The sequence below is a fragment of the Nyctereutes procyonoides genome, unplaced genomic scaffold (assembly GCF_905146905.1).
Source record: "Nyctereutes procyonoides isolate TBG_1078 unplaced genomic scaffold, NYPRO_anot_genome, whole genome shotgun sequence".
Classification (NCBI taxonomy): Eukaryota; Metazoa; Chordata; class Mammalia; order Carnivora; family Canidae; genus Nyctereutes; species Nyctereutes procyonoides.
This window is the reverse complement of record NW_026575126.1, coordinates 52,841,800-52,863,793: the sequence shown is the minus strand read 5'-3', so window position 1 is coordinate 52,863,793 and position 21,994 is coordinate 52,841,800. Positions and strand designations below refer to the sequence as shown.

The following is a 21,994-nucleotide window of genomic DNA, read 5'->3' as shown; positions in this document are numbered from 1 at the left end:
AGTCAAGTGCGTGATTGTGGAGCAAAGGGGAAGTAAACAAAACCCCACATAGGGTTCACTTTGCTGCATCTCCCAAAACATGTGGATTCTGCAAAGTTCTGGCAGGTGTGTCCACCCCAACTGGTAGCCTCAGCCCTGCTCACTGACCTGTCCGTATACATGCCACACTGACCAGCCACCACTCTGGGAGCCGTGGGAGCACCAGCATCATCCTGTCCCCAGGCTGAAGGCCACACATGCCTTGGAGCACATTAGCTGCCTTCCTGGATTGCTTCCCCAGCTCCTCAAAGCTCCATTTGATCTCTGCTCCCATGCCATTGACCCACCAGAATGCAGGGATCTGGGGCCGGTGCCCAGCCTAGACAGCAGCATAGGCAGAAAAGAAATAGAAAACATTTGTTGAGGAATTTTGTTTGCTTGATTTTTTAAATTTAATTTTATTTTTTATAGTGTTATAGTCACAGGGTTCAAATTCAAAACAATGAAAAGATGCATTGAGAAGGCTTACTCCCATCTTGTGCCCATCTACCCTGTTCCCCATTTCACCTGCTTCAATGTGTAACAAATATTACTAGTTTCTTGCACATCTGTTCAGTGTTTCTTTAGGGAAATGCTAAGTATATTCTGTTTTCTGTACCATCTTTTTAATGCAATAGGTAGCATATGATTCACACTGTTCTGTGTCTTCTTCTTTTTTTAAGATATAATTCTCATACCATAAAATTCACTATTCTGGAGTGCACAATTCAATGGTTTTTGGTATATTCATGAAACGGTGTAATCATTGCCACTATCTAATTCCAGAACATTTTCATTATCCTAAAAAGAAATATGGTACAGATTAGCAGGCACTCCCTAATCCCCCTTTTTCCCCAGCCCTTGGCAACCACTAATCTACATTTTCTCTATGGATTTCGCTATTCTGGATATTTCATATGAATGGAATCATACAATATGTGCCAGCACTACAAGTTGGAAAGACAATTCTTTCCCCCTTGAATTTATTAGCAACTTTGTTTAAAATCAACTAACCATAGACTTATGGGTTTATTTCTGGACTCTCAATTCTATCCTATTCATCCATATCTATCTTTTTACCAGCGCCACACTGTCTTTCTTTTTTTCACACAGTTTATTACTGTCACTTAGTAGTAGGTTTTGAAATAGGGAAGTGTGAGTCCTGTTGTTTCTTTATCAAGACTGTTGTGGTAGGATGCCTGGGTGGCTCAGTGGTTGTGTATCTGCCTTTGGCTCAGGTTGTGATCCTGGGGCCCTGGGATGGAGTCGGGGAGCCTGCTTCTCTCTCTCTGCCTACGTCTCTGCCTCTCTCTGTGTCTCTCATGAATTAAAAAAAATCTTAAAAAAAGAGAGACTGTTTTGGCTATTATGGGTCCCTTGCCTTTCTACATAAATTTTTGGACAAGATCATCTATTTCTGCAAAGAAGTCTACTGGGATTTTAATAAAGATTATATTGAGTGTCTAGATCAATTTGGGATGTGTTATCATTGGTTTGCAACTTTATAATTTCTGCTTTGATGGCAATCAAGTTTAAAAAATGTACAGTTCAACTTTATCAAAGGCAGACTTCAGCATACAAAATGTTGAGACTAATATTTTCTGGTGGTCCTTGTTTCTGAAAGTTGAAATTCATCAGATGTGTTTTAAACTTTTCCCAAAATTGTTTTGAGGGATATGTTATTTTTGCATAATGAGGCAATATCTCAGGGGCATTCTGAGATTCACCCAAATCTTTAATGAGTGCTTAATAAACACTCCCTGAGCTATTCCAGCCTTTGGTTAGTTTCCAGTTTTAAGAAGTAGATTCTGGTTATTTTTCCAAGGTTTTTTTTTTTAATTCTTGTTGTTTTTATAGAGGATAAAATTTTAGAAAGCCCTTATTCCACCATTTTTGCAGATGTAACCCTGTTTGTATTTATCATTATGAGAAACTCTCTAAGAATGATCTCAGTGTGGAAAAAGAGCTCAGACTTTGTAGACAGGAATGGGGTGTCTCAGCTCCATCTCCTATATGCTTCTTATTTTATTCTCACAACAACTCTAGGTTGTGAGCAGATGGTATGGCTTCCAATTTATAGATGAGAAAACTGAGATCCAAAGAGCTTAGGTCATTTGTCCAAGGTCACATTTCAAGTGGATGAACCATTTCTTTTTTTTTTTTAAGATTTTATTTATTTATTCATGAGAGAGACAGAGAGAGAGAGAGAGGCACAGACATGGGCAAAAGGAGAAGCTGTCCTCCAGGGGCACCCATATTGCGACAGAATTTCAGTGTTTATGACTGAGATAATATGCCACTGCATGTAAATGCCATATTTTCTCTATCTATTTATCCATCAGTGAATACTCAGGTTTCTCCCCTGACCTTGGCTATTATGAATAATGGCCCAACAAGCACAGGAGTGCGGACTGCTCTTCAGGATGGTGGGTTTCTTTCCTTTGCATGTATAGCCAGAAGTGGAATAGCGGGATCATACGGTAGTTCTATTTTTATTTTTTTAAGATTTTATTTATTTATTCATGAGAGACACGGAGAGGCAGAGGGAGAAGCAGGCCCCATGCAGGGAGCCCGATGTGGGACTTGATCCCTGTACTCCAGGATCACGCCCTGAGCCAAAGGCAGACACTCAACCGCTGAGCCACCCAGGTGTCCCAGGGGTGCACCATTTCTAGCTGACTGCAAAGCTGCCTTCATACTTCACCATATCCATTAACAGCATACTTTTATTGAGTCTACTATTAGTATTAGTTTCCTCACCATTTTTCTTTACACAAGCTCTTCTTAAAATTAACATAAGTAAATTGCTTTGAGATAGTTTATACTCTCCTACTATAAAATAAAAAGCATCTTTAGCATAAATAAAAAGTGACTATAAAATACAGCGAGAGATACAACAGACAGCTAAGGAATAGAAAATTAAAGAAGGAAGTACATGCTCAGACACACACAAAGAAATCAAGATAATCTTAATTTAATCCTGCATATCTGCTGTGATCTATGAAAAGCTTTGAGCCTCAGCCATGCTCTCTCCTTATTTAAAAGGAAGTAAGTTCAGGAAGCATCCAACTCTTTATTTTGGCTCAGGTCCTGATCTCAGTGTCATGAGATCGAGCCCCCTGTGGACTCCACACAGAGTGTGGAGCCTGCGTAAGATTCTCTCTCGCTCTCCCTCTGCTCCTCCACCTCCGCACTCTCTCTCAAAAGAGAGAGAGAGAGAGAGAGAGAGAGAGAGAGAGAGAGAGAAAGTAAGCAGGGGGAGGAACACAATAGTGAGAGAAATACTAACAACAGAAAAGAATCAAAACCAAACTTTCTCTTTCACTTGATCAGAATGATGGGAAGAGAATCAAAGTGGGCACAACTGTCTCAACTATGTGATTTGTGTTCAAGAATATGAGATGCATTAGGGATTGGGCTAAGTGTCTAAAGCTCATGAAACTTGGTCATAATTCTTTTTCCCTTAAGGCTTAAATGCTAACAGTTTAAGTTTTAGGACTTGCAAAATTACCAGGTCAAATGTCCACCTGTGTTATAGCCTTGAGTCACATTGGGGTAATTGAGAGCAGCCTCTGAGGCCCAAGACGGACACTAGGACACAGCGGGCCTCACCTTTTCCAGCTGACTCCACATGTCCAGCACATCATGGGCAAAGTTGAAGTACTCAGGCACTGGCTGCCTCCCCAGGCTGATGGCTTCCCAGGTGGCCACAAGCTTCTGAGGGTCTGGTAGAGGTGCTTGTTGCCCACGAGGCCCACAGAATCCCCGGGCATTCCTCAGCACCCAGAGTACCCGTCCTCTTAGCCATGGCATCATGTTATTGTGTAGCCTGTCACCAAAGGGAAGAGAAATAACACAATCCTGAATTCTGGGCTTTGTGGCAAAATCTGTGGCAGCCATGATGGTGACTATAGTACACACTGATTTGTAAACACAGTCTTGGGCATTAGTCTTAATTCTATCATGTGATTTTAGTCATTCCATCTCCCTGAGCCTGAGATCCATCCCTTCAACCTCTCACTCCCTGTGGATCTCTGTGGGTCTGAGGTCAGTAACTCAAGAGCCAACTTCTCAAGTCTTCCCAATAATATAATGTAAGCCACACCCATAATGTACAATTTTTCTAGTAGCTTCATTCAAAAAAAAAAGGTGAAATGAATTATAATAATATTTTACTTAACTAGTATGAAAGGTGAAATAAAATGGGGTCATGCATGTCAAGGGGTTTTAAAATGAGCCTGGAGGGGGCGCCTGGGTGGCTCAGTCAGTTAAACACCTGCCTTCAGCTCAAGTCATGATCCCAGGACCCTGAGATCCACGTCTCACGTTGGGTTCCCCACTTATTGGGGAGTCTGTTTCTCTCTCTTCCTCTCCCTCTGCCCCTAACCCTGTTCATGCTGTTTCAACCTCTCTCTCTCTCTGTCAAATAAATAAAATCTAAAAATATAAATTCAAAATGAACCTGGAGGCCATCCATGAAGGTGGTGGGCCTTATGCACGTCCTCACTGGTAGAACCATGAGCTTTTAAACTGAGCCAAACCACAAATATTCCAAGGATTCAGCCTGAGTACCTGCAACTTTCTACAGTATTTCAGCTCAGGTCATGATCTTAGGGTCGTGAGATCGAGCCCTGCCTTGAGCCCTGCCTTTGGCCCCACAGTGGCCCTGCAGTGGCTCTGTGCTGAACATAGAGCCTCCTAAAGATTCTCCCTCTCTTTCTCCCACTGCCCCCCTCCCTTCTCTCTTAAAAAAGAAAAACTTATCAAAAAAACTTGGTTTTTGTTCCCTGGAGTAGGGGTGGTGGGGGTGGGTGGTGGTGGCATTATTTGGATTGCTGCCCAAATCTGTGTTTTCTGAATCACAATTCTGAGACCTCAAATAAATGTTTCCTTTTTATTTCAGCTTTGCCTTTCTTCTCTGTTAGCACTGGCTAACTCCTATAATTTCAACATATAATCAAGGTAAAAAGAAATTACCTAAGAGATATTTTACATTCTTTTTATTTTTTATCTTTTTGGTTCTAAGTCCCCACAATCCAACATGTATTTTTCCCTTATAAGCATACCTCAGTTTAGACTAGCCACATTTCAAAGGCTCAACAGGTGGCTAGTGGCTACCATATTGGACAGAGCAGTTTCAATGTCTTGCTATTCAAAGTCTGGTCTATGGTACAACAAGCAGCATTAGCATCACTTGGGAGCTTGTGTTGACTACAGAACCTCAAACCCCACCCTAGACCTGTGGAATTAGGCCTTGCACTTCCACAGGAGCCCAAGAGAAGCAGTCTACAGGCTGCATCCATAGATGCAAGTTCTTTCTACCAAATTCCTCTTGGTCATAATAATAACAACAGAATATGGTAATGTAACTGCCAGAGATTAAAGACTTTGAACTTCCCCCGGATTCTTTTATTAAATCCTAACCCCCGTTGTGATTATAGCAGGAGGTGGGGGCCTTTGGGAGGTGATCAGATCCTGAGACCTCAGAGAGCTCCCTTGCCCCTTCCGCCTGGTGAGGACAAAGCAAAAAGACGGGCATCTGTGAACCAGAAGCGGGTTCTCACCAAACACAGAATCTGCCTGCTGCAATTTGACCTTGGACTTTGCAATCTCTGGAACTGTGAGATATAAATGTTGTTTAAACCACAGCTGGCCAAACAGACTAAGACAATAACCAACAATAAGAATGTGTCACAATAACAAGATAAACAATAATAATTGCCATTCACAGAAGGCTTAATACTGTGTACCAAGCATTTGGAAGGTACCTTGCAGAGGTTATTTCCTTTAATCCTTATGACAACTCTATGATATAAATGGTATTGTTTCTGTTTTACAGATACACAAAAAGTCAGGTTTGAAGAGGACAAATGACTTAAGGGCTCACCTACCAGAAAGGCCTAGGCCCCAGCCTCTGTTGTAGCTCCCAGCCCTGTGGCCTCAGACTCCCCTTCTCTGACCCTCTCCCTACTCCCCGCTCCTTTCCGCTCTGCCCCAAGCCTTTTCCTCTGCCTCCCTCCCTTGGATTCCTCTACCCCTTGACAGCTGATAATTAGAGTCCCCTGGCATCCCTTCCAAACCCAGGCCATTTTAGGCATGCCTCTTCTTGGTTGAAGTAGCTGCCTCAGAGGCAGCTGACACCTGTCCTTGAAAGATTTCTATCTTACCTTGTTCTTGAACCCAAGAAATGTGAAAGGGCTCCAACGTTGTTTCAACTAAACACAGGGCTTAAACCGTTAGCTACCTCCAGGACACTGGAGAAGGCAATTTGCTGATTCAGCCTCCCACAGGGAGCTTTGGCCCAAAATGCAACTAAGAGAGAGCAGAGCCCGAAGCCAGCAGCGGACACAGCGGTTTCAACTGGCCAGCTCATTTTGAGCCAGTGAGAGTGGCCCTCTCACAGCTCCCAGTGGCTCTGGATGTCTTCCCAGAAAATTCAGGTCGCCACCTCATCTAAAAAGAAAACAGGAACTTCATTACGTTTTAGCAGATAGGATACAATAGTAACAATAGTATTAGTTAACCATGTTCCTTTTCTGCACCAAACCCTCCAATGCATAGAGATCTAAAGTGGATTAGAAGTTGTTGCCTGGAGCTGAGTATGTAAACAAGGAATGGCTGCATATGGGCACAACGGATCTCTTTGAGGGGATAGAAATGTTTTAAATCTGGACTGTGATCATGGCTGCACAAATCTGTAAATGCATTACTACTACTACTGTTGCTACTAATAATAATGGCATACTCGAATGAATTTGTGGTATGTAAAATTAAAACTAAATACAGCTTTTTTTTGAGAGGCGAGGTAAGCCTGCTATGACTCCCTGCATGGCTCAGAATCCAAGCCAAAGCTCCAAGAGCAATATGCAAGGCTCCACATGATTTCCTGGCTCTCTACTCCTACCCCTTGCTAGTTCTGCTCCAGCCACACTGGTCCACCTGTTGTTTGTTCTCTCTGCCACTTGGCAAGCTGAATCCCTGAGAACAATAGCTTTTTAAAAAAGATCCTGTTTCGCAGTATTTGCCAATATCTGCGGTTAAGTGTTCCCATGGTGGCATGGCCAATTTCAAGCAACCAGAGTTATAACACTGACTTATTATTATTGGTTTTCACCTGATTATGAATGGTCCTTGGTGCCCATGTGCGCTGGCCCCAGTCAGTGCTGCTTCAAGCCTTTGTGCTCCTTGGTTTCTCTGCCAGGAAGTTGCTGCAACATGGTTCACTGCCTTACGTCACCACTCACACACAGGCCCTGCTCACTGTGCCTTGGGCCACAGCGCTAACCCCAACTAGAATCCTCTCTCATCTGACACTTCCCACCCTCCCTTCACTACTTGATTTTCCTCCTTAGAGTTCATCACTTTCTAACATTCAATGTATTTTGTAAATATATATATTTTTTCCAATATTATTGTGGTATGATTGACAGATAAAATTCAATACATTTGGGGTACCTGGGTGGCTCACTCGGTTAAGCATCTGCCTTTGGCTCAGGTCATGATCTCAGGGTCCTGGGATTGAGCCCCTCATTGGACTCCCTGCTCAGAGGGGAGTCTGCTTCTCCCTCTCCTTCTGCCTGCTGCTCCCCCTGCTTATGCTCTCTCTGTCAAATAAATAAAAATAAAATCTTAAAAAAATAAAATCCTATATATTTAAGGTATACAATTTGTATATTACATAAATGGCTACAGCAGTTAGTTAATACAACCATCACCTCTCAAACTTGCAGTTCAATATTTTCTATTTATTCACTGTGTCACCTGTCACCTCCCTTACGACACATGTACACTAGAAAATAAACTCCACAAGGATAGAGACTTTAGATTTTTCGGTACAGCTGTATCCTCAGGACTTAAAACAGTACCCTGCCATGTAGTAAGTGTTCAGTAAATATTTGTTGAGCCAAGGACGAGTAAATGAGAACTAATATTTAGTGAACATTTTCTATCTGCCAGATGTTGCTATGTGTAGCAAGTAAAAATTAACCGCTGGCCTTTTTGGTAAAAGTTCGTTTTTTTGTTTTTTCCCAGAATCACATCCAAGCTGGTAGAAGTTTCCGGTATCCAGGATCTACGGGAACTCCAGGCTCACTTACTCTTCAGAGCACCTTCCTTACCCACCCCTGGAACTGGATTCTAGGGATGGAGGAAGTGCTCTGGGTGCCTCTGGGAGTAGGTGCTGACATGCCAGCTACCTGGCTTTGCGGTAGCTAGCATCACACGGGGTGTTGATCCTCCACTGTGTTTTATTCTCCTGTGGCTCAGGCTCATTTTCTGGCCAGGCCAGGGTGGCCTATTTCCATAGAGGCAGCTCCTCTCCCTCCCTGCCAAGCATGGCCAGAGAATCATCTCCTTGGCCTTCAAATTCCATTTCCTCAGACCTCTACTGGGTCCCGGGCAATCATTCTCATCTGTAAATCTGCAGCCAGATCCAAAGATACAATCTTTACTCTGAGGGAGGCAGATGGACAGAGGGCCTGCTCTTCAGGCAACCTGATCTCAACATCACTGCTATCCATCAATGATAAGAATCAGGCAGCACAAAACTTGGGGGCTGCAACCTGACAAAAATGATGATGCAAATAATGACAATAACTGCCTTTTATTTAGTCATTCAAGAAACGTTTTAGAGTACCTGTTACCTGCTATGCAAAGTAAATTATAGGAAATTTAGAAGGTGATTAGTCCTAGGAAGAAAAGAAGGCCTAGAAAGTACCTGAGAGTGGGTTGGGGGAAGTTAATGAATGGTTTTAAACAGAGTGATCTGAAAGACCCAGGCTGAGGAGGAGGTGTTTGAGCAAAGACTTGCAGGAGATAAGAGAGAACCTGAATACAGCCGAGTGAAGTGCTGTCAGCAGAAGAAACTACAAATGCCCCTGAGATAAGAATGTGATCATCATATTGGAGGAATGACAAGAAGGCCAGTGTGGCTAGAACAGGAAGTGGGACAGACGCTAGGAGGTCGGATGAGGGCCAGCTTTCTGCCCTCCGGGTACCTTGCAGCTCACTTTGCTCATGTCAGCTCATCTAACCCTTTAATAGCCCTGCGAGTTCTATGACATTTTACATGTGAGAAAACCGAGCCTCCGAAAGGGTAAGTGACATGCCCAAGGCCACACAGCTATTTAGGGACAGAGCTGGGATTCAAATTCCAATGTTTAGGCACTGAGTTCAGGCCCCCCATGTGCCACTCTTGGCATCCCAGGGTGTGTTTTATTTCTCGTGCTCCCCGTGAACCCCAACCCCGCCTCTGTCCATGGGCAGCCTCCTCTCAGCAAGGGCAGGGCAAGGTCTTCTTACCCAACAATGGCCATTCTTCTCCAAGGTCATCCTGGTCCTCCAGAATCCCAGAACTTGGAACACTGCTGCTCAGGCTGGTACAGTCCCAGTGTGTCCAGGAAGGGACTTTATTTCTGCCTCTGGATTTCTTTAGAACACTCAGCAGCCTACAAGTCACAACCTACTCTGTCACAAAGGGAAGCCAGGAGCCTGTTCTCCAGGCCACAACCTGAGTTTGCTGCCCAGCTTGGCCCCAGCAGGCTGAGAATAACCAGGCTTCCTGCAGGTATGGGCTTGAAACTGGCAATTCTGACCACCCGGCCCTGTCCTGGCCACCTTCCTTCTGCCAAGGCTGTTACAAATTTAAGTGTGTTTCACTGCGTAGATGGCTACACATTAGTATTATTACCAAAGGGGCCTTAAAAAAAGATGCCCAGACTCACTCAGACAGATGAATGAAATTAGAATCTAGTGTGTTTGGGTTTCAGCATCAATTTTTCTGAGGTTCCCCAAGAGATCTTAATGTGCAGTCACAATTAAGAATCACTGAAATGGATTGGGGGGCTTGTGTGAGAATTAAATTCAGCTGTTTGTTCATTCATTAATTCAAAAACATTCACTGAGCTCTAGATCCGGACCATGTACTGTTCTAGGAGTCGGGGAAACAGCTGTGAACAAAGGCAGGTGCATGAAGAAGTTTAGAAATAGAAACAACGTACACTCAGAAATAATAATACAGGATTTGAAGCAAACAGGAGTGATGGGGCCAAGAATTCTGGAGGCAGAGGTGGCAGTGAGGAGACAAAGCAGCCTGGGAAGACACTTCCTTGGAGGAGCTGGTGTTTATGCCAGGACCTGAATGACCAAGAAAGGCTGCAGATCAGGGTCAGGGTGTTCCAGACAGAAGCAGAGGTCCCAGGCAGGGTGTGCCTGATGAAAGAGAAGGAACCAGGATGGATGACATGCTGTGAATAGGAGGGAGAGCAGAGAGTTAAGGTCAGAGGATGAGGATGAGGGGGTGTGGAGCTGCCAGTGCACTATATGTGAGGGCAGGCCCCTGGACTTTCCCACAAGAGAGTGATGTGATCTAAGCTATGTTTTAGAAGGAAATCTCTAAATTATGTGTGAAGAATGGACTGGAGGAAGGAAAAAAGAATAAGCAGAGAGGAGGGGCACCTGGGTGGCTCAGTCAGTTAAGTGTCCACCTTTGGCTCAGGTCCTGGGATCCATCGCCTTTCTCTGCTGTTCCTCCTGCCTGTACTCTCTGGCTCTCTCTGTTAAACAAATAAATGCGACCTTTAAAAATAAATAAATAAAAAAGAATAAGCAGAGAGGAGGCTAATGCTCCTCTGACCAGACCAGAGACAACAGTGGCTGGGACCTGAGGCTCTGGGTTGTGGAAACCCAGGGCATTTAGTGCTCAGAGCAGTGGCAGCTGGTAGCGAGCCCATCTGTGTTGACTGCTCTTATTCTTATTTATTCTTATTCATAGAAGTTTCCTATCATGGCACTCCTACCTATGTGGGGGTTGGGGACAGAGAGACTGGAACCAGGCTTGAAATTTGTGTGGAAGGGCTGACAGTTCCCCAGAGGGACACAGAGGGGTCGCTGGGGTTGTGAGGCCAGAGGGGTGGGTGCTGGGAGAAGTGGGATCCCTGGGCAGGGGTCTGGGTGGGGCTGAGGGCACAATGTCAGGGATTGAATCAGAAGGGGGTCCAGAGTTTGAGGGGGAGTGCTGTGATGAAATAAGGCTGAGCTGTGGCCAGTGAGGGTCTCAGAGGAGAGAACAAGGGGTTGCATGTCAAAAGGGGGAGCTGGAGGGAGAGAGAGAGAGAGAAGGGAGAGAGAGAGAACAACTTGTGCCCTGCTACCCTTTTCCTGGAAATGCATATAGTTCACGTTTTTGCTCCCTCAGTCTGTTAAACAAAATAAATGTTAAAGACCTTATTGGCTTTATTCAATGATTCATGAATCAGGCGACATCCCATCCAGCAGATAGAAAGGAGCTCTGAGATGCTGTACAAGTGAAAGACCTTCATAGGCTGAAGGGAGCAGGAACAAGGCAACAAGGAAATTCTACTACACAAAAAGCTGGTTGGTAATTACAGGGTTGCTTTCCTTTAGCGGGTGGCAGATGATCTATCTAATGCTGATCAGGTTAACTACTGATTGAGTGGCTTAATATTCCATTTCTGGGAGAGCCAAAGACTGTAATTAAGTTATGCCTCCATTTGGTGACACAGGACCTGCCACAAGTGACTCCATTTGGAGCCTGTTGTCTTGTTTTTAACAAGTCAAACAGAAACTTCTGAGTGAAGCTTCTCATGGTCACCCTATTTAAAAATGTCAGTGTGCCTCCCTTCACCTTCTTCCTTTCAAATCTTTCCTGATGGACATTTCTCCTTAGCACTCCTCAGCGTATGACATACAGTCATAGAATCTATTTCTTGATCTCATTCACTGTATCCCTCTCTTGTAGAGGGTAAGCTCCATGAACACAAGGTATGGTATCTATTTTGTTCGGTTCTCTATCTCCAGTACCTCGAATGGTACTCAGCATATATTTATTAAGACCTCAAGACATATTTGAGCTTGTTATATATATGAATGAATGAATGGATGAATGAATGAATGAGTGAATGAATGGGAGTTATTACCAGGGTCCACAGAAGTCTGACCATGGAGGGATTTGTCCACCAGTTGCTGGGGCTTGGTCTCTATCTTGTGAAGCTAAGCACTAGAAACCTTTTAGGCTTATACTCAAACCTGCCCCAGGTTAGCAGGAAACCTCCTACCTCCCTCTCTGGGTCTCCCATTGCCCCATCTCCATAAATTGATCAGGAACTTCTGAGAATGCTTTTTGTTTGTTTTTTAAATAAGTATTCCTCAGCTTTGGTGTTTATACATTATTTTTATTAAAGTATAATTAACACACAGTATTATATTGGTTTCTGGTGTACAATATGATTCAACATTTCTATACCTTACTCAGTGCTCATCATGATAAGTGTACTGCTAATCCCTGTTTCACTCATCCTCCCACCAACTTCCCCTCTGGGAACTATCTGTTTGATCTCTGTTTTTTTTTTTTTTTTTGTCTGTTCATTTTCTTTGTTTATTCATTTGTTTTTTCTCTTAGATTGCACCTATGAATGAAATCATATGGTATTTGTCTTTGTCTGATTTATTTCACTTAGCATTATATCCTCTAGGTCCATCCATGTTAGTTGCAAATGGCAAGATTTCATTCTTTTTATGGCTAATATTCCATGCAAATATATACCCCACATCGTCTTTATCCATTCCTCTCTGGATGGACACTTGGGCTGCTTCCAGATCTTGGCTATCATAAATAATGTTTCAATAAACATAGGGTTGCATTATCTTTTCTTTTTTTTATTTATTTATGATAGTCACACACACAGAGAGAGAGAGAGAGAGAGAGAGAGAGAGGCAGAGACATAGGCAGAGGGAGAAGCAGGCTCCATGCACCGGGAGCCCTACGTGGGATTCCATCCGGGGTCTCCAGGATCACGCCCTGGGCCAAAGGCAGGCGCCAAACCGCTGCACCACCCAGGGATCCCTGCATTATCTTTTCAAATTAGTGTTTTCATTTTCTTTGGGTAAACACCCAGTAGTGGAATTACTGGATCATAGAATGATTCTGGTTTTAACTTTTTGAGAAACCTCCATAGTGTTTTCCATAGTGGCTACACCAGTTTGCACTCCCACCAACAGTGCATGAGGGTTCCTTTTGTTCCACACCCTCACCAACATCTGTTTTTTTCTTGTCTTTTTTAGCACATTTTCATACGTCTGTTGGCCATTTGTGTGTGGGAATACTCTTGTTAAAGGCGTGTGAGGGGAGAATGGGAAGGGGAGCCACAATAGCCCTGACTGGCCTGGCTAGTACTCAGATGCTTTACTGTCCATTCCAGCTGGATGACTTGCCTTGGTTGATTTCATTTGTGTGGTTCTCAGCCTACAGACTGCAAGACAGGGTTAATTAACTAAGGTTTTCAATGACAATACATGGATCTCATTTGGATTCTGATTCAAACAAACTTTAAATTCTGAGATAACTAGAGTAATTCTCACACTGTCTGAATATTTGATAAGAAGTTATCTTTCATTTTGTTAAGTAGGACAATAGTATTGTGGTTATGTTTTATTTAAAAAGAAACCTCTATCTTTTAGAAATTCATAATGGATTATTTATGGATGAGCTAATGTAATACATGGGTCTGGCTTCACAGGGCAGGGAGTGGTGAGAGTAAGATTGGTGGTGACGAGTACTCAAGTTGAGTGACAAGTACATTGGGGCACACAAGCCATTTTCTCTGTTTTTGCATTCAAAAATTTTCAAATAGAAAGTTAAAAAAATAGAATCATTTGGAGAGCTTTTAAAACATACACATATCTGGACTGCACCCTGAGTGATTCTGAATTCATTGATCTGGGTTGAGCCTAGCATCAGTACTGTTAAAAAACTCCCAATGGAATTTTAATGTGTAACCTGGGATAAGAAATGCTAATGGAGTACAAGTTCTTTATCATATCCTTGAAACTACCCTGGGATAGGCACTATTCACCCATTCTACAGATGAAGACACTAAGCTCTAATAGTGGACTCACAAATTTGAGGAATCCAAGATTTGAGGGGTGAGCGAGGGCTTGTGGGCAGTGTGGTATGGTGATTTAGACCTGAGGTTTGCAAACTTTTCCTGTAGAGGGCCAGATAATAAATATTTTTGTCATTGCTGGCCACATATGGTCTCTGTTGCAACTATTTAACTTGGCCATTATAGTAAAAGTAGCCAGACAATAGCAAAAGAACGGGCGTGACTGTGAGCCAGTAACACTGTATTTGTGAGAACAGGCAATGGGCCAGTTTCCTGAACCCCAGTTTAGACCACAGACATTGAGCTTAGGTGTACCTGAGCCCATGTGCTCCTTCATCTACCTGCTAGCTGGTCTTGTAGCAATCTCCACCTTCATGAAGGCGGCATCATAATTATACCTACTGATGTAGGAAATGTTGGGGTTTGGAACCGACAGCCAAGAAAGAATTCTTGAGATGTCTTTGATGCAAAAAGGTGTTTTTATTAAAGCATGGGGACAGGACCTGTGGGGCAGAAAGAACTGCACTGGGGTCAGGAGGGGTGGTCAATTATATACTTTTCAAGTTGGGAGAAGGTTAGGGACAGCCTATGTCTCTAAGGAATCTTGGAAGCAAGGTCCCCAGGACCTTGAGGGGGCTAGCTATTGTTAGGAAAAGATCATTTATTACTATCTAGTAAAGCCTCAGTCATGAGACCCTTCAGATGTATATTGGTAACTCATATGCTAGGGAGATGATTGCTAACATATATCTTGGTGGGGGTAGAGATAAAAGAAGTTTCCGAAGGAAACAGGAGTGCCTGGTCCCTGCTATCAGTTTCAAAAACCTGTTTTGCAACCCCTAATCAAAAATCTGATTCTGTTCTCTGTTGCAGCCTCACCCGACCCCTCCTGAGGCAGAACTCAATTGGATGATGGAGAGTAGAGGGTATCAGGGTGGGGGGTGGGGAGGGGCTCTGCTAATGTCTCAAAATATTGTTTACAGCATCCATTTTTTAAAAGAATGTTTTATTTATTTATTTTAGAGAGCTCTCACATGAGAGCAGGGGGAGGGGTTGGGGGTAGGGGCAAAGGGAAAGAGAGAGGGACAAGCAGACTCTGCACTGAGTTTGGAGCCCCATGTGGGACTCAGTCTCCTGACACATGAGATCATGACCTGAGCTAAAACCAACACTCAGACGCTTAACCGATTTTGCAACCCAGGCGCCCCTGTTCACTGCATCCGTTTTGCAGTGGGCACTAGAGAGGCACTACATCATTGTGGTTAGGGGCATGGATTCTGTAACTAGGTTGCCTGCCCCCAAACGTGGGGCGATGATCGGGTGGAAGCTGGTGGCCCAGGCATTGAAAGGATTCACCCAAGGCAGAACAAAGGAGACACTGAACTCTAGGAAACAAACTGAGGGTTGCTAGAGGGAAGGGAGGTGAGGGATGGGATAACTGGGTGATGGGCATAAAGAGGACATGTGATGCAATGAGCACTGGGTATTATATGCAACTGATGAATCACTAAATTCTACCTCCAAAACTATAAAACACTATATGTTAACTAAATTGAGCTCAAATAAAGAATTTTATAAATAAATAAATAAATAAATAAATAAATAAATAAATAAATGTAGCCTCTTTATTAGCTGTGTGACGCTGGGCAAATGATTTAACCTCTCAGTGCCTTATTTTATACTCATTAAATGAGGGGTACAATAGTACTATTCCTACCTCATAATTTGTCATAAGAGATGTGATGGTATGAAAAGCACTAGACCAGTGCCTGGCACATGAGAAGCACATTTAGCTATAAATACTTATAAATTTTAGTGCCAGAATTGGTCACAATTCTCTATATTTTAGGCAAAAAAATTTACATTAGGTCAATTTTTAGAAACTTCAGGTAGTTTGACAAACATATTTGGCAAATACCAAGTGTTTATTCATTCCTTCATGTATTTATTTGTGTCACTCATTCATTTTCTTACCATAAATGCCAAGTGCTAGGACTACAGCAGTCAACAAAGAAGTTAAGATCCCTATAAATTTAATCTGAAGGTGTGACCTAGAATATACTGCTATCGGTCTTCTTATTTAAGACACTCATGTAGTCTATGCCACACAGAGAAACAGCTCTATGCCCGAGGAGTACTTATGAAGATCTGAGGATGTGATTCTATGCTCTAAATTGTTAAAGAAGACATAATTAGGGAAAGTGGAGCTTACAGAAGGGCAGCTTCTGACCCAGACCATTCTAACAATTAAAAATAGTAAAAAAAAAAAAAAAAAAAAAAAGGAAAAAGAAAAAAGAGAAGACAAAAAAGAGAGAAAGGAAGGAAGAAAAAAAAGGAAAGAATTAGGAAAGGAAATCATGCCATAAATCTAAAATGTATTTTTATACTTTTATAGGATATACGTGATATATTTCATATTATTAAGAAAATCAGAACACTGAACAGTATGCATTAGCTGACCCCATTTATGCTTAAAATTGTACGTTTGAATGTGCGTATATAGGAATTTTCAATATGTATAAGAATTCATTTCAAACTGTTAATAGTAGCTTCTTCAGAAAGAGGATTATGAGAGATTTTATTTTGTACTTAACATATTTTTATTATATTGTTTGGAATTTTTACAAATGTTACTTATAAGGTTTTTTTTTACTTATAAGTTTTAAAAGAAATATTTACTATTGAGAAAATTTTTTCAAGTATCAAATGGGGATGTGAATGGGAAGTGATTGTCCCATCATAAGGGGCATTCAAGCAGGAGCTGGAGGAGCATGAAGCAGAGGCTGTGATGGAGAATTGGACCAGTTATCTCTGAGGCCCAAAGGCTCACCCTAGGACTTTGGATTGGGACTCATCTCTGCAAAAGTCTCACCTATTGTCTGGGGGAGCCCATGGGCTCAAGTGGCTGGCCAGTGAATAGGATTCTTGTTGCTCTGAGTGGGGCCCTGCTTTGAGCTATCCCTGTGCAGTTTACACAGGGGCTGAGGGTAAGCTAACACTTTGCCTCTTCCAGTGCCCTGCCAAGCTGTGGGCACTGCTCGGGAGGCCGTGGGTCTGCTCAGGCCATGTTCTCTGTACATAAACTGGCTGGGCAGGGAAGGGTGGGGAATGGAGTAATAACATGGTGCCCTGCCACCGGTGTTGATAAGGGCTCCTGTTCTTTGTACCCCTGAAGGACAGCCATGAAGCTGCTATGGATGGCCCTGCTGCTAGTGGCCATTTGTGTCTCCACTGTCCAGGGCTTGCCAGAGGAGGATTTTAGGGAAGCCAGCATCAACATATCCCAGCCCTTGCATATTGTGGAGGAAGGCAACCTGTTAGTGCTAACACCTCCTGGCCTAATCCAGATGCTGAACCAGACTCGTTTCCTCATGGTGCTTTTCCGTGAGTATCCCTGACTCCTGGGTGGCAGGTGATGGGAGGGGACAAGATCTGCCTCCTTGCTCCTGGTAGCCAGAGGAGTTTTATATATTGCTAACCACACAAGAACACATGTTATTAACATACTTAAAAATAATATGTATATACTATCATTCCCAATTTCCAGATGAGAATCCTGAGGTCCAGGGAGGTTAAACAATTTGCAAGATACTACGTTTCCACTTTAGTCTTGATTTATATGTTGCTCCTCAATCTCACTAAAGGTAAAAAGCCAAGATTTATTCTTAGGTATCTTTACATTCTGAAACTCAACTTTCCTCTTTGTAAAATGGGCATGAGCATCATGACCATACTGGATTGCTGTAAAGGTTAGATGAGATAGTATGTCAAGTAGCTGGAACACAACCAGAGAACAATAAATGATGGCAGGTACAGGCAAGCTCTTGAGCAAAGATTTACAGATCACCATGTGTATCTGAAACCTGCTCACAAGTGGGAACCACAGACCCTGTACTACACCTGCTCCCACTTGCAAGGATTGCAAGGGTGCAGAAGGCAGATGAGAACACCAGATTCTAGAATCCTGTGGAGCCTTTTCTGGGAAGTGTCTGGCTATGTCAGTCCCCAAGACCTGCTTCCAGGATGTATCTGACCTGACTAGCAGGCCTGGAGGCCAAGCAGGGCCTGAGCTTCCAGAGCTAGGCAAGGCGGGGCAGGGTGGGTGCGGCCCCTTCTTGGTTTCTGCCCCTTTCCATGCACCCCTCCCCTCGTATTCTCCTCCCTTCTTCTTGGTTGTTGCTCTGGTGGCCTTTTCTCCTCTCTGTCAGTTTTCTCTCCTTGAACCCTGACCCCTCACGGGCTTCCTGTTCTCTCCAGTCTGACCAATGCATTTACTGGGATGAAGTTCAGCTTTAGAGGTTCATGGCCCTTGGCTCAAATGCTGGGCTCTGTCACTTATTGGCCATGTGGCCTTGAGCAGGTGACCTTGATCACTCTGAGCCTCTCTTTACTTGGATGTGAAATGGAGAATTTGATAATACGATATAATTCCTGGGGTGCTTAGCACAGTGCCTGGTGCATGATAAGAGCTTAAGAATGTATTGGCTGTCATCCTCTTTATCATCATCATTAGATTCCTCCCATCTGCACAAAAGCATTAATGATTTTTCCCTTGCAGGTTGTTGTGATGAAAATGGGCTCAAATATGCAGTCATTAGTGCCTAGGGAGCATTCATTGGGCTGAAACTGTTATGACTGCATCCTGATTCACCCCACTTTTACTCAGCTCTGCTCAGTGCCAGGCCTTGGACGGACCCTATGGGAGCCCCAGAAAACAGGGGCCTTGGTTTCTGCTCTCAAAGACTTTGTAGTGGAAGCCAGGAATGCCACAAAATATGAGAAACTCTTTACAACAATATTCATGCCATTAGGATAGTCTAAATTGTATACATTGGGGGCCTTATGGAAAATGATAGCTTGGACTTGTCCTTAGAAATGGTTCTTCTGGCGGCAAACCAGCTGAGAAGCCTCCTCGGGCTTGGATCCTGCATCCTTGTATCCAAGAATGCACACAGGTCTCCATGCCAATGCAAATGCATCTTGAACCTTGAAGTTTGGCCTGAAGTGAGAGAAATCTTTGCTATTTGGCCACCCAGTGACGGCCAGTGATGGGCAATCTTTAGCCAGAGCAGTGGAGTAAGCACTCTGGAAATCTATCATTGTTGATATCAATAATTATCAAAGACCACATGCCAAGTGCTGGTAAATCCTAAAGTGTTTCTTTTTTTTTAATTTATTTATTCATGAGAGATGCAGAGAGGGAAGCAGAGACACAGGCAGAGGGAGAAGCAGGCTCCATGCACCGGGAGCCCGATGTGGGATTTGATCCTGGGTCTCCAGGATCGTGCCCTGGGCCAAAGGCAGGCACCAAACCGCTGAGCCACCCAGGGATCCCCTAAAGTGTTTTTTTTTTAAACTTGAATCACCCATACACTTTTAAAGTCTGTAAATGATGTCAAAGTTTGGGGTAAAGTCCATGGGTTTGGGAGCAGGCAAGCCTGAGTGTGACACCCAATACTGCTATGACCTAGACTTGTGGCTTTGGGTCTTTGTGTCTCGCTTTCATCTCCAGAGTAGGAATAAGATAAGTGGTGGAGTCATAATGGGGTTGACTGAGAGTATCTATGAAGGATCTGGCACTTAGACTCAGTAAATGAGTCCTGATCCTCCTGTGGCCCTGGGGCACAAAACCGATCATAAACTTTCTATCGATTAGGACTGAGTTCAACTTTAAGGAATAAAGAATCTGCTAATCATGACTTAAATCCAAGATTTATCTCCTGTACTCATATGTAGACCAGGGATAGGCAGTCAATGGCTGTCCAAGCAGCTTTATGGTGTCAAGGACACAGGCTCCTTCTGTCTTCTTGCTCCATAACACCTGACATGTTGTAGCTCATGGTCACAAGATGGCTGGGCACCTCTTGCATTGTATTGTGCATTTTTCTAGGGAAAAGGAGGGACAGGCAAATAGTAAAAGGACAAAATATGTGTCAGCCAAGTATATATCCCTTGAAAAAAACCCAAAACTTTTCCAGAAGCCCCACCAGTGACTTCTGTTCTGTGTTAGAGAACATTCCATGGCTAGAATGAGGCCATGGCTGTTCCCAACGGAGGCATCTGAAATGGTGAATGTTTCAGGTCTCTATCTCTATGGTCCAGGGGGCAAAGAGGTTGGGAATGGTTGATTCATAGCATTTGCCACAAGATTCAAGGTTGTAGGCTAACTTAAAGGTGCCAAATATCTTATTGTTTTTTTGCATATTATAGTTCTATTTTTAATGGTAGATGAATGAAGTCCTATAATGAAATAAATTCAAAGATTGATTGTCCACTTTTGCACCCAAATGCTTTCATTGTTCCGATTTTTAAAAAAATATATGTAGGGCAGCCCCGGTGGCGTAGCTCTTTGGCGCCGCCTGCAGCCTGGGGTGTGATCCTGGAGGCCCGGGATCGAGTCCCGCGTCGGGCTCCCCGCACGGAGCCTGCTTCTCCCTCTCCCTCTGCCTGTCTCTCTCTCTCTCTCTGTCTATAAACAAATAAAATCTTTAAAATATATATATATATATATATATATATATATATATATATATATATATGTAGAGAGAGCATGAGCAAGCAGGAGGAGGAGCAGAAGGAGATAGAGAATCCTAGGCAGATTCCATGCCCAGCATGTAGCCCAAGGTGGGGCTTAGCCTCACGATTCTGAGATCATGACCTGAACCGAAATCAAGAGTCAGACTTTTAACCAACTGAGCCACCTGGGTGCCCCTCATCATTCTGATTTTGATTATATATATATATATTTTTATTTTTTTATTACATATTTTAAAGATTACTGTGTTAGGGGAAGTAAGTGCTATACAAACTCCCAAATCTAAGTTTGTAAAGGTTGATTTCTTAAATCTTAGTCTCAGGCAGGTCTGCAGAGGAGCTTTGCTCCATATAGTCATTCAGGCACCCAGTCTCCTTCCATCAAGTGACTCAAGCATTCCCTAAGGCCTAGAGTACTCCACTGAGTCCTCTGCCTCCAGCCAGCAAATGGATTGAAAGATAGAGGACATGCTTCTGGGCCAGGCCAGCCCTGGGAATGGTGCATTCACATCAGTGTTACCTGAAGTGTGGTCTGTGGACCAGCAGTGCCAGCATCACTTAAAAGCTCATTGGGATTGCAAAATACCAGGCCTTGCTCTAGACCTACTGGGTAAGAGTCACAGTTGAGTCACATGGACATTATAGGGTAAAGAAGCATGTGTAACACCACTTCTGCCCATGTTTCATTGGCCACAGCTCTATAAGAGAGGCTGGGAAATGAAGTCCAGCAGTGTAAATGAAGAGGAAAAAGAAACAGGGTTTGGGGAACACATGGCATTATCTGCCTTAATCACACTGTACCTCATAGAAGCCTAGAAACGGCCTTTGATTCTAACACAACCTAAAGCTGAGGTGGCTGAAAGGCAGCCAGGTGGTGTGAGCTCTTCCAGACACTGAGCCAACAGAAATAGGTTTCTTTTCTGGGCAGGAATGTCAACAATTGTTTCCTGCAATGGGTTGACTTTATGGACTGTTTGCTCAGGTTAATGTTCCAAGGACACTAGGTTCCCAAATCCAATAGGCACTTGTCAGTCCTCGCCTTCCTTGATCTCTCTGCACCCCCAACCTGAGACCCTCTGCCCATTCTCGTCTGGTTTCCTTTGATCTCTCTGGCTCACTTCTCAGTTCTTTATGCCTCCTCTTCTTTCCCATAACACTGAAATCAAGGATGTAACAGGCAGTCCATGGATTGAAGATGGCCAGCAGGTGGGTTATGTTTGGGCCACACAGTGTTTTAAAAATGGAAACATTTCACAGTTAAAGGGGAATTTACATCTGCTTTTGAAGAAACAGAAGATCTAGAGGCACAGGCCCACATTCTTGCAATGTAACAACTGGCTGGAACTGAGTCATGATTTTCCCTTTTAACCTGAAAACATTCTGTCAGTTTGTCACATCCCTGCCCAGCCAACCCCACACAGTCACACTCCTTGCCTCACCACTACAGCATGAGTCTGTGTCCCCTTGTCTGAAAATCAAGTCTTCAACAATGTGGTTGCCCTGGGTCCCAGAGCCTCCTCAGCTGGCTTGTGCAGTCACTT

The 21,994-nt window shown here is 43.5% G+C and overlaps 2 protein-coding genes across 3 annotated transcripts in view; one reads left to right on the top strand and one right to left on the bottom strand.

Annotated features, from left to right (window-relative positions):
* The window catches only part of ACSM5 (acyl-CoA synthetase medium chain family member 5), a 256,139-nt gene that overhangs the window by 33,002 nt on the left and 201,143 nt on the right, over positions 1–21,994 (bottom strand). Inside the window, exons 1-4 of one of the 2 annotated variants that reach the window (XM_055341016.1) lie at positions 7,474–7,602; positions 6,186–6,471; positions 3,631–3,847; positions 148–358 (exon numbers count right to left, since the gene is read on the bottom strand). In XM_055341016.1, the coding sequence (XP_055196991.1) occupies positions 148–358; positions 3,631–3,834 (415 nt within the window). In that variant the 5' untranslated portion in view covers positions 3,835–3,847; positions 6,186–6,471; positions 7,474–7,602. Of the gene's footprint in view, positions 1–147; positions 359–3,630; positions 3,848–6,185; positions 6,472–7,473; positions 7,603–21,994 lie in introns of those variants that run through there. The other variant, XM_055341015.1, reaches the window with a different exon arrangement.
* Positions 17,102–21,994, top strand: part of PDILT (protein disulfide isomerase like, testis expressed) — a 34,168-nt gene continuing 29,275 nt past the window's right edge. Inside the window, exon 1 of the mRNA XM_055341017.1 lies at positions 17,102–17,303. Within this exon, the coding sequence (XP_055196992.1) occupies positions 17,102–17,303 (202 nt within the window). The remainder of the gene's footprint in view (positions 17,304–21,994) is intronic.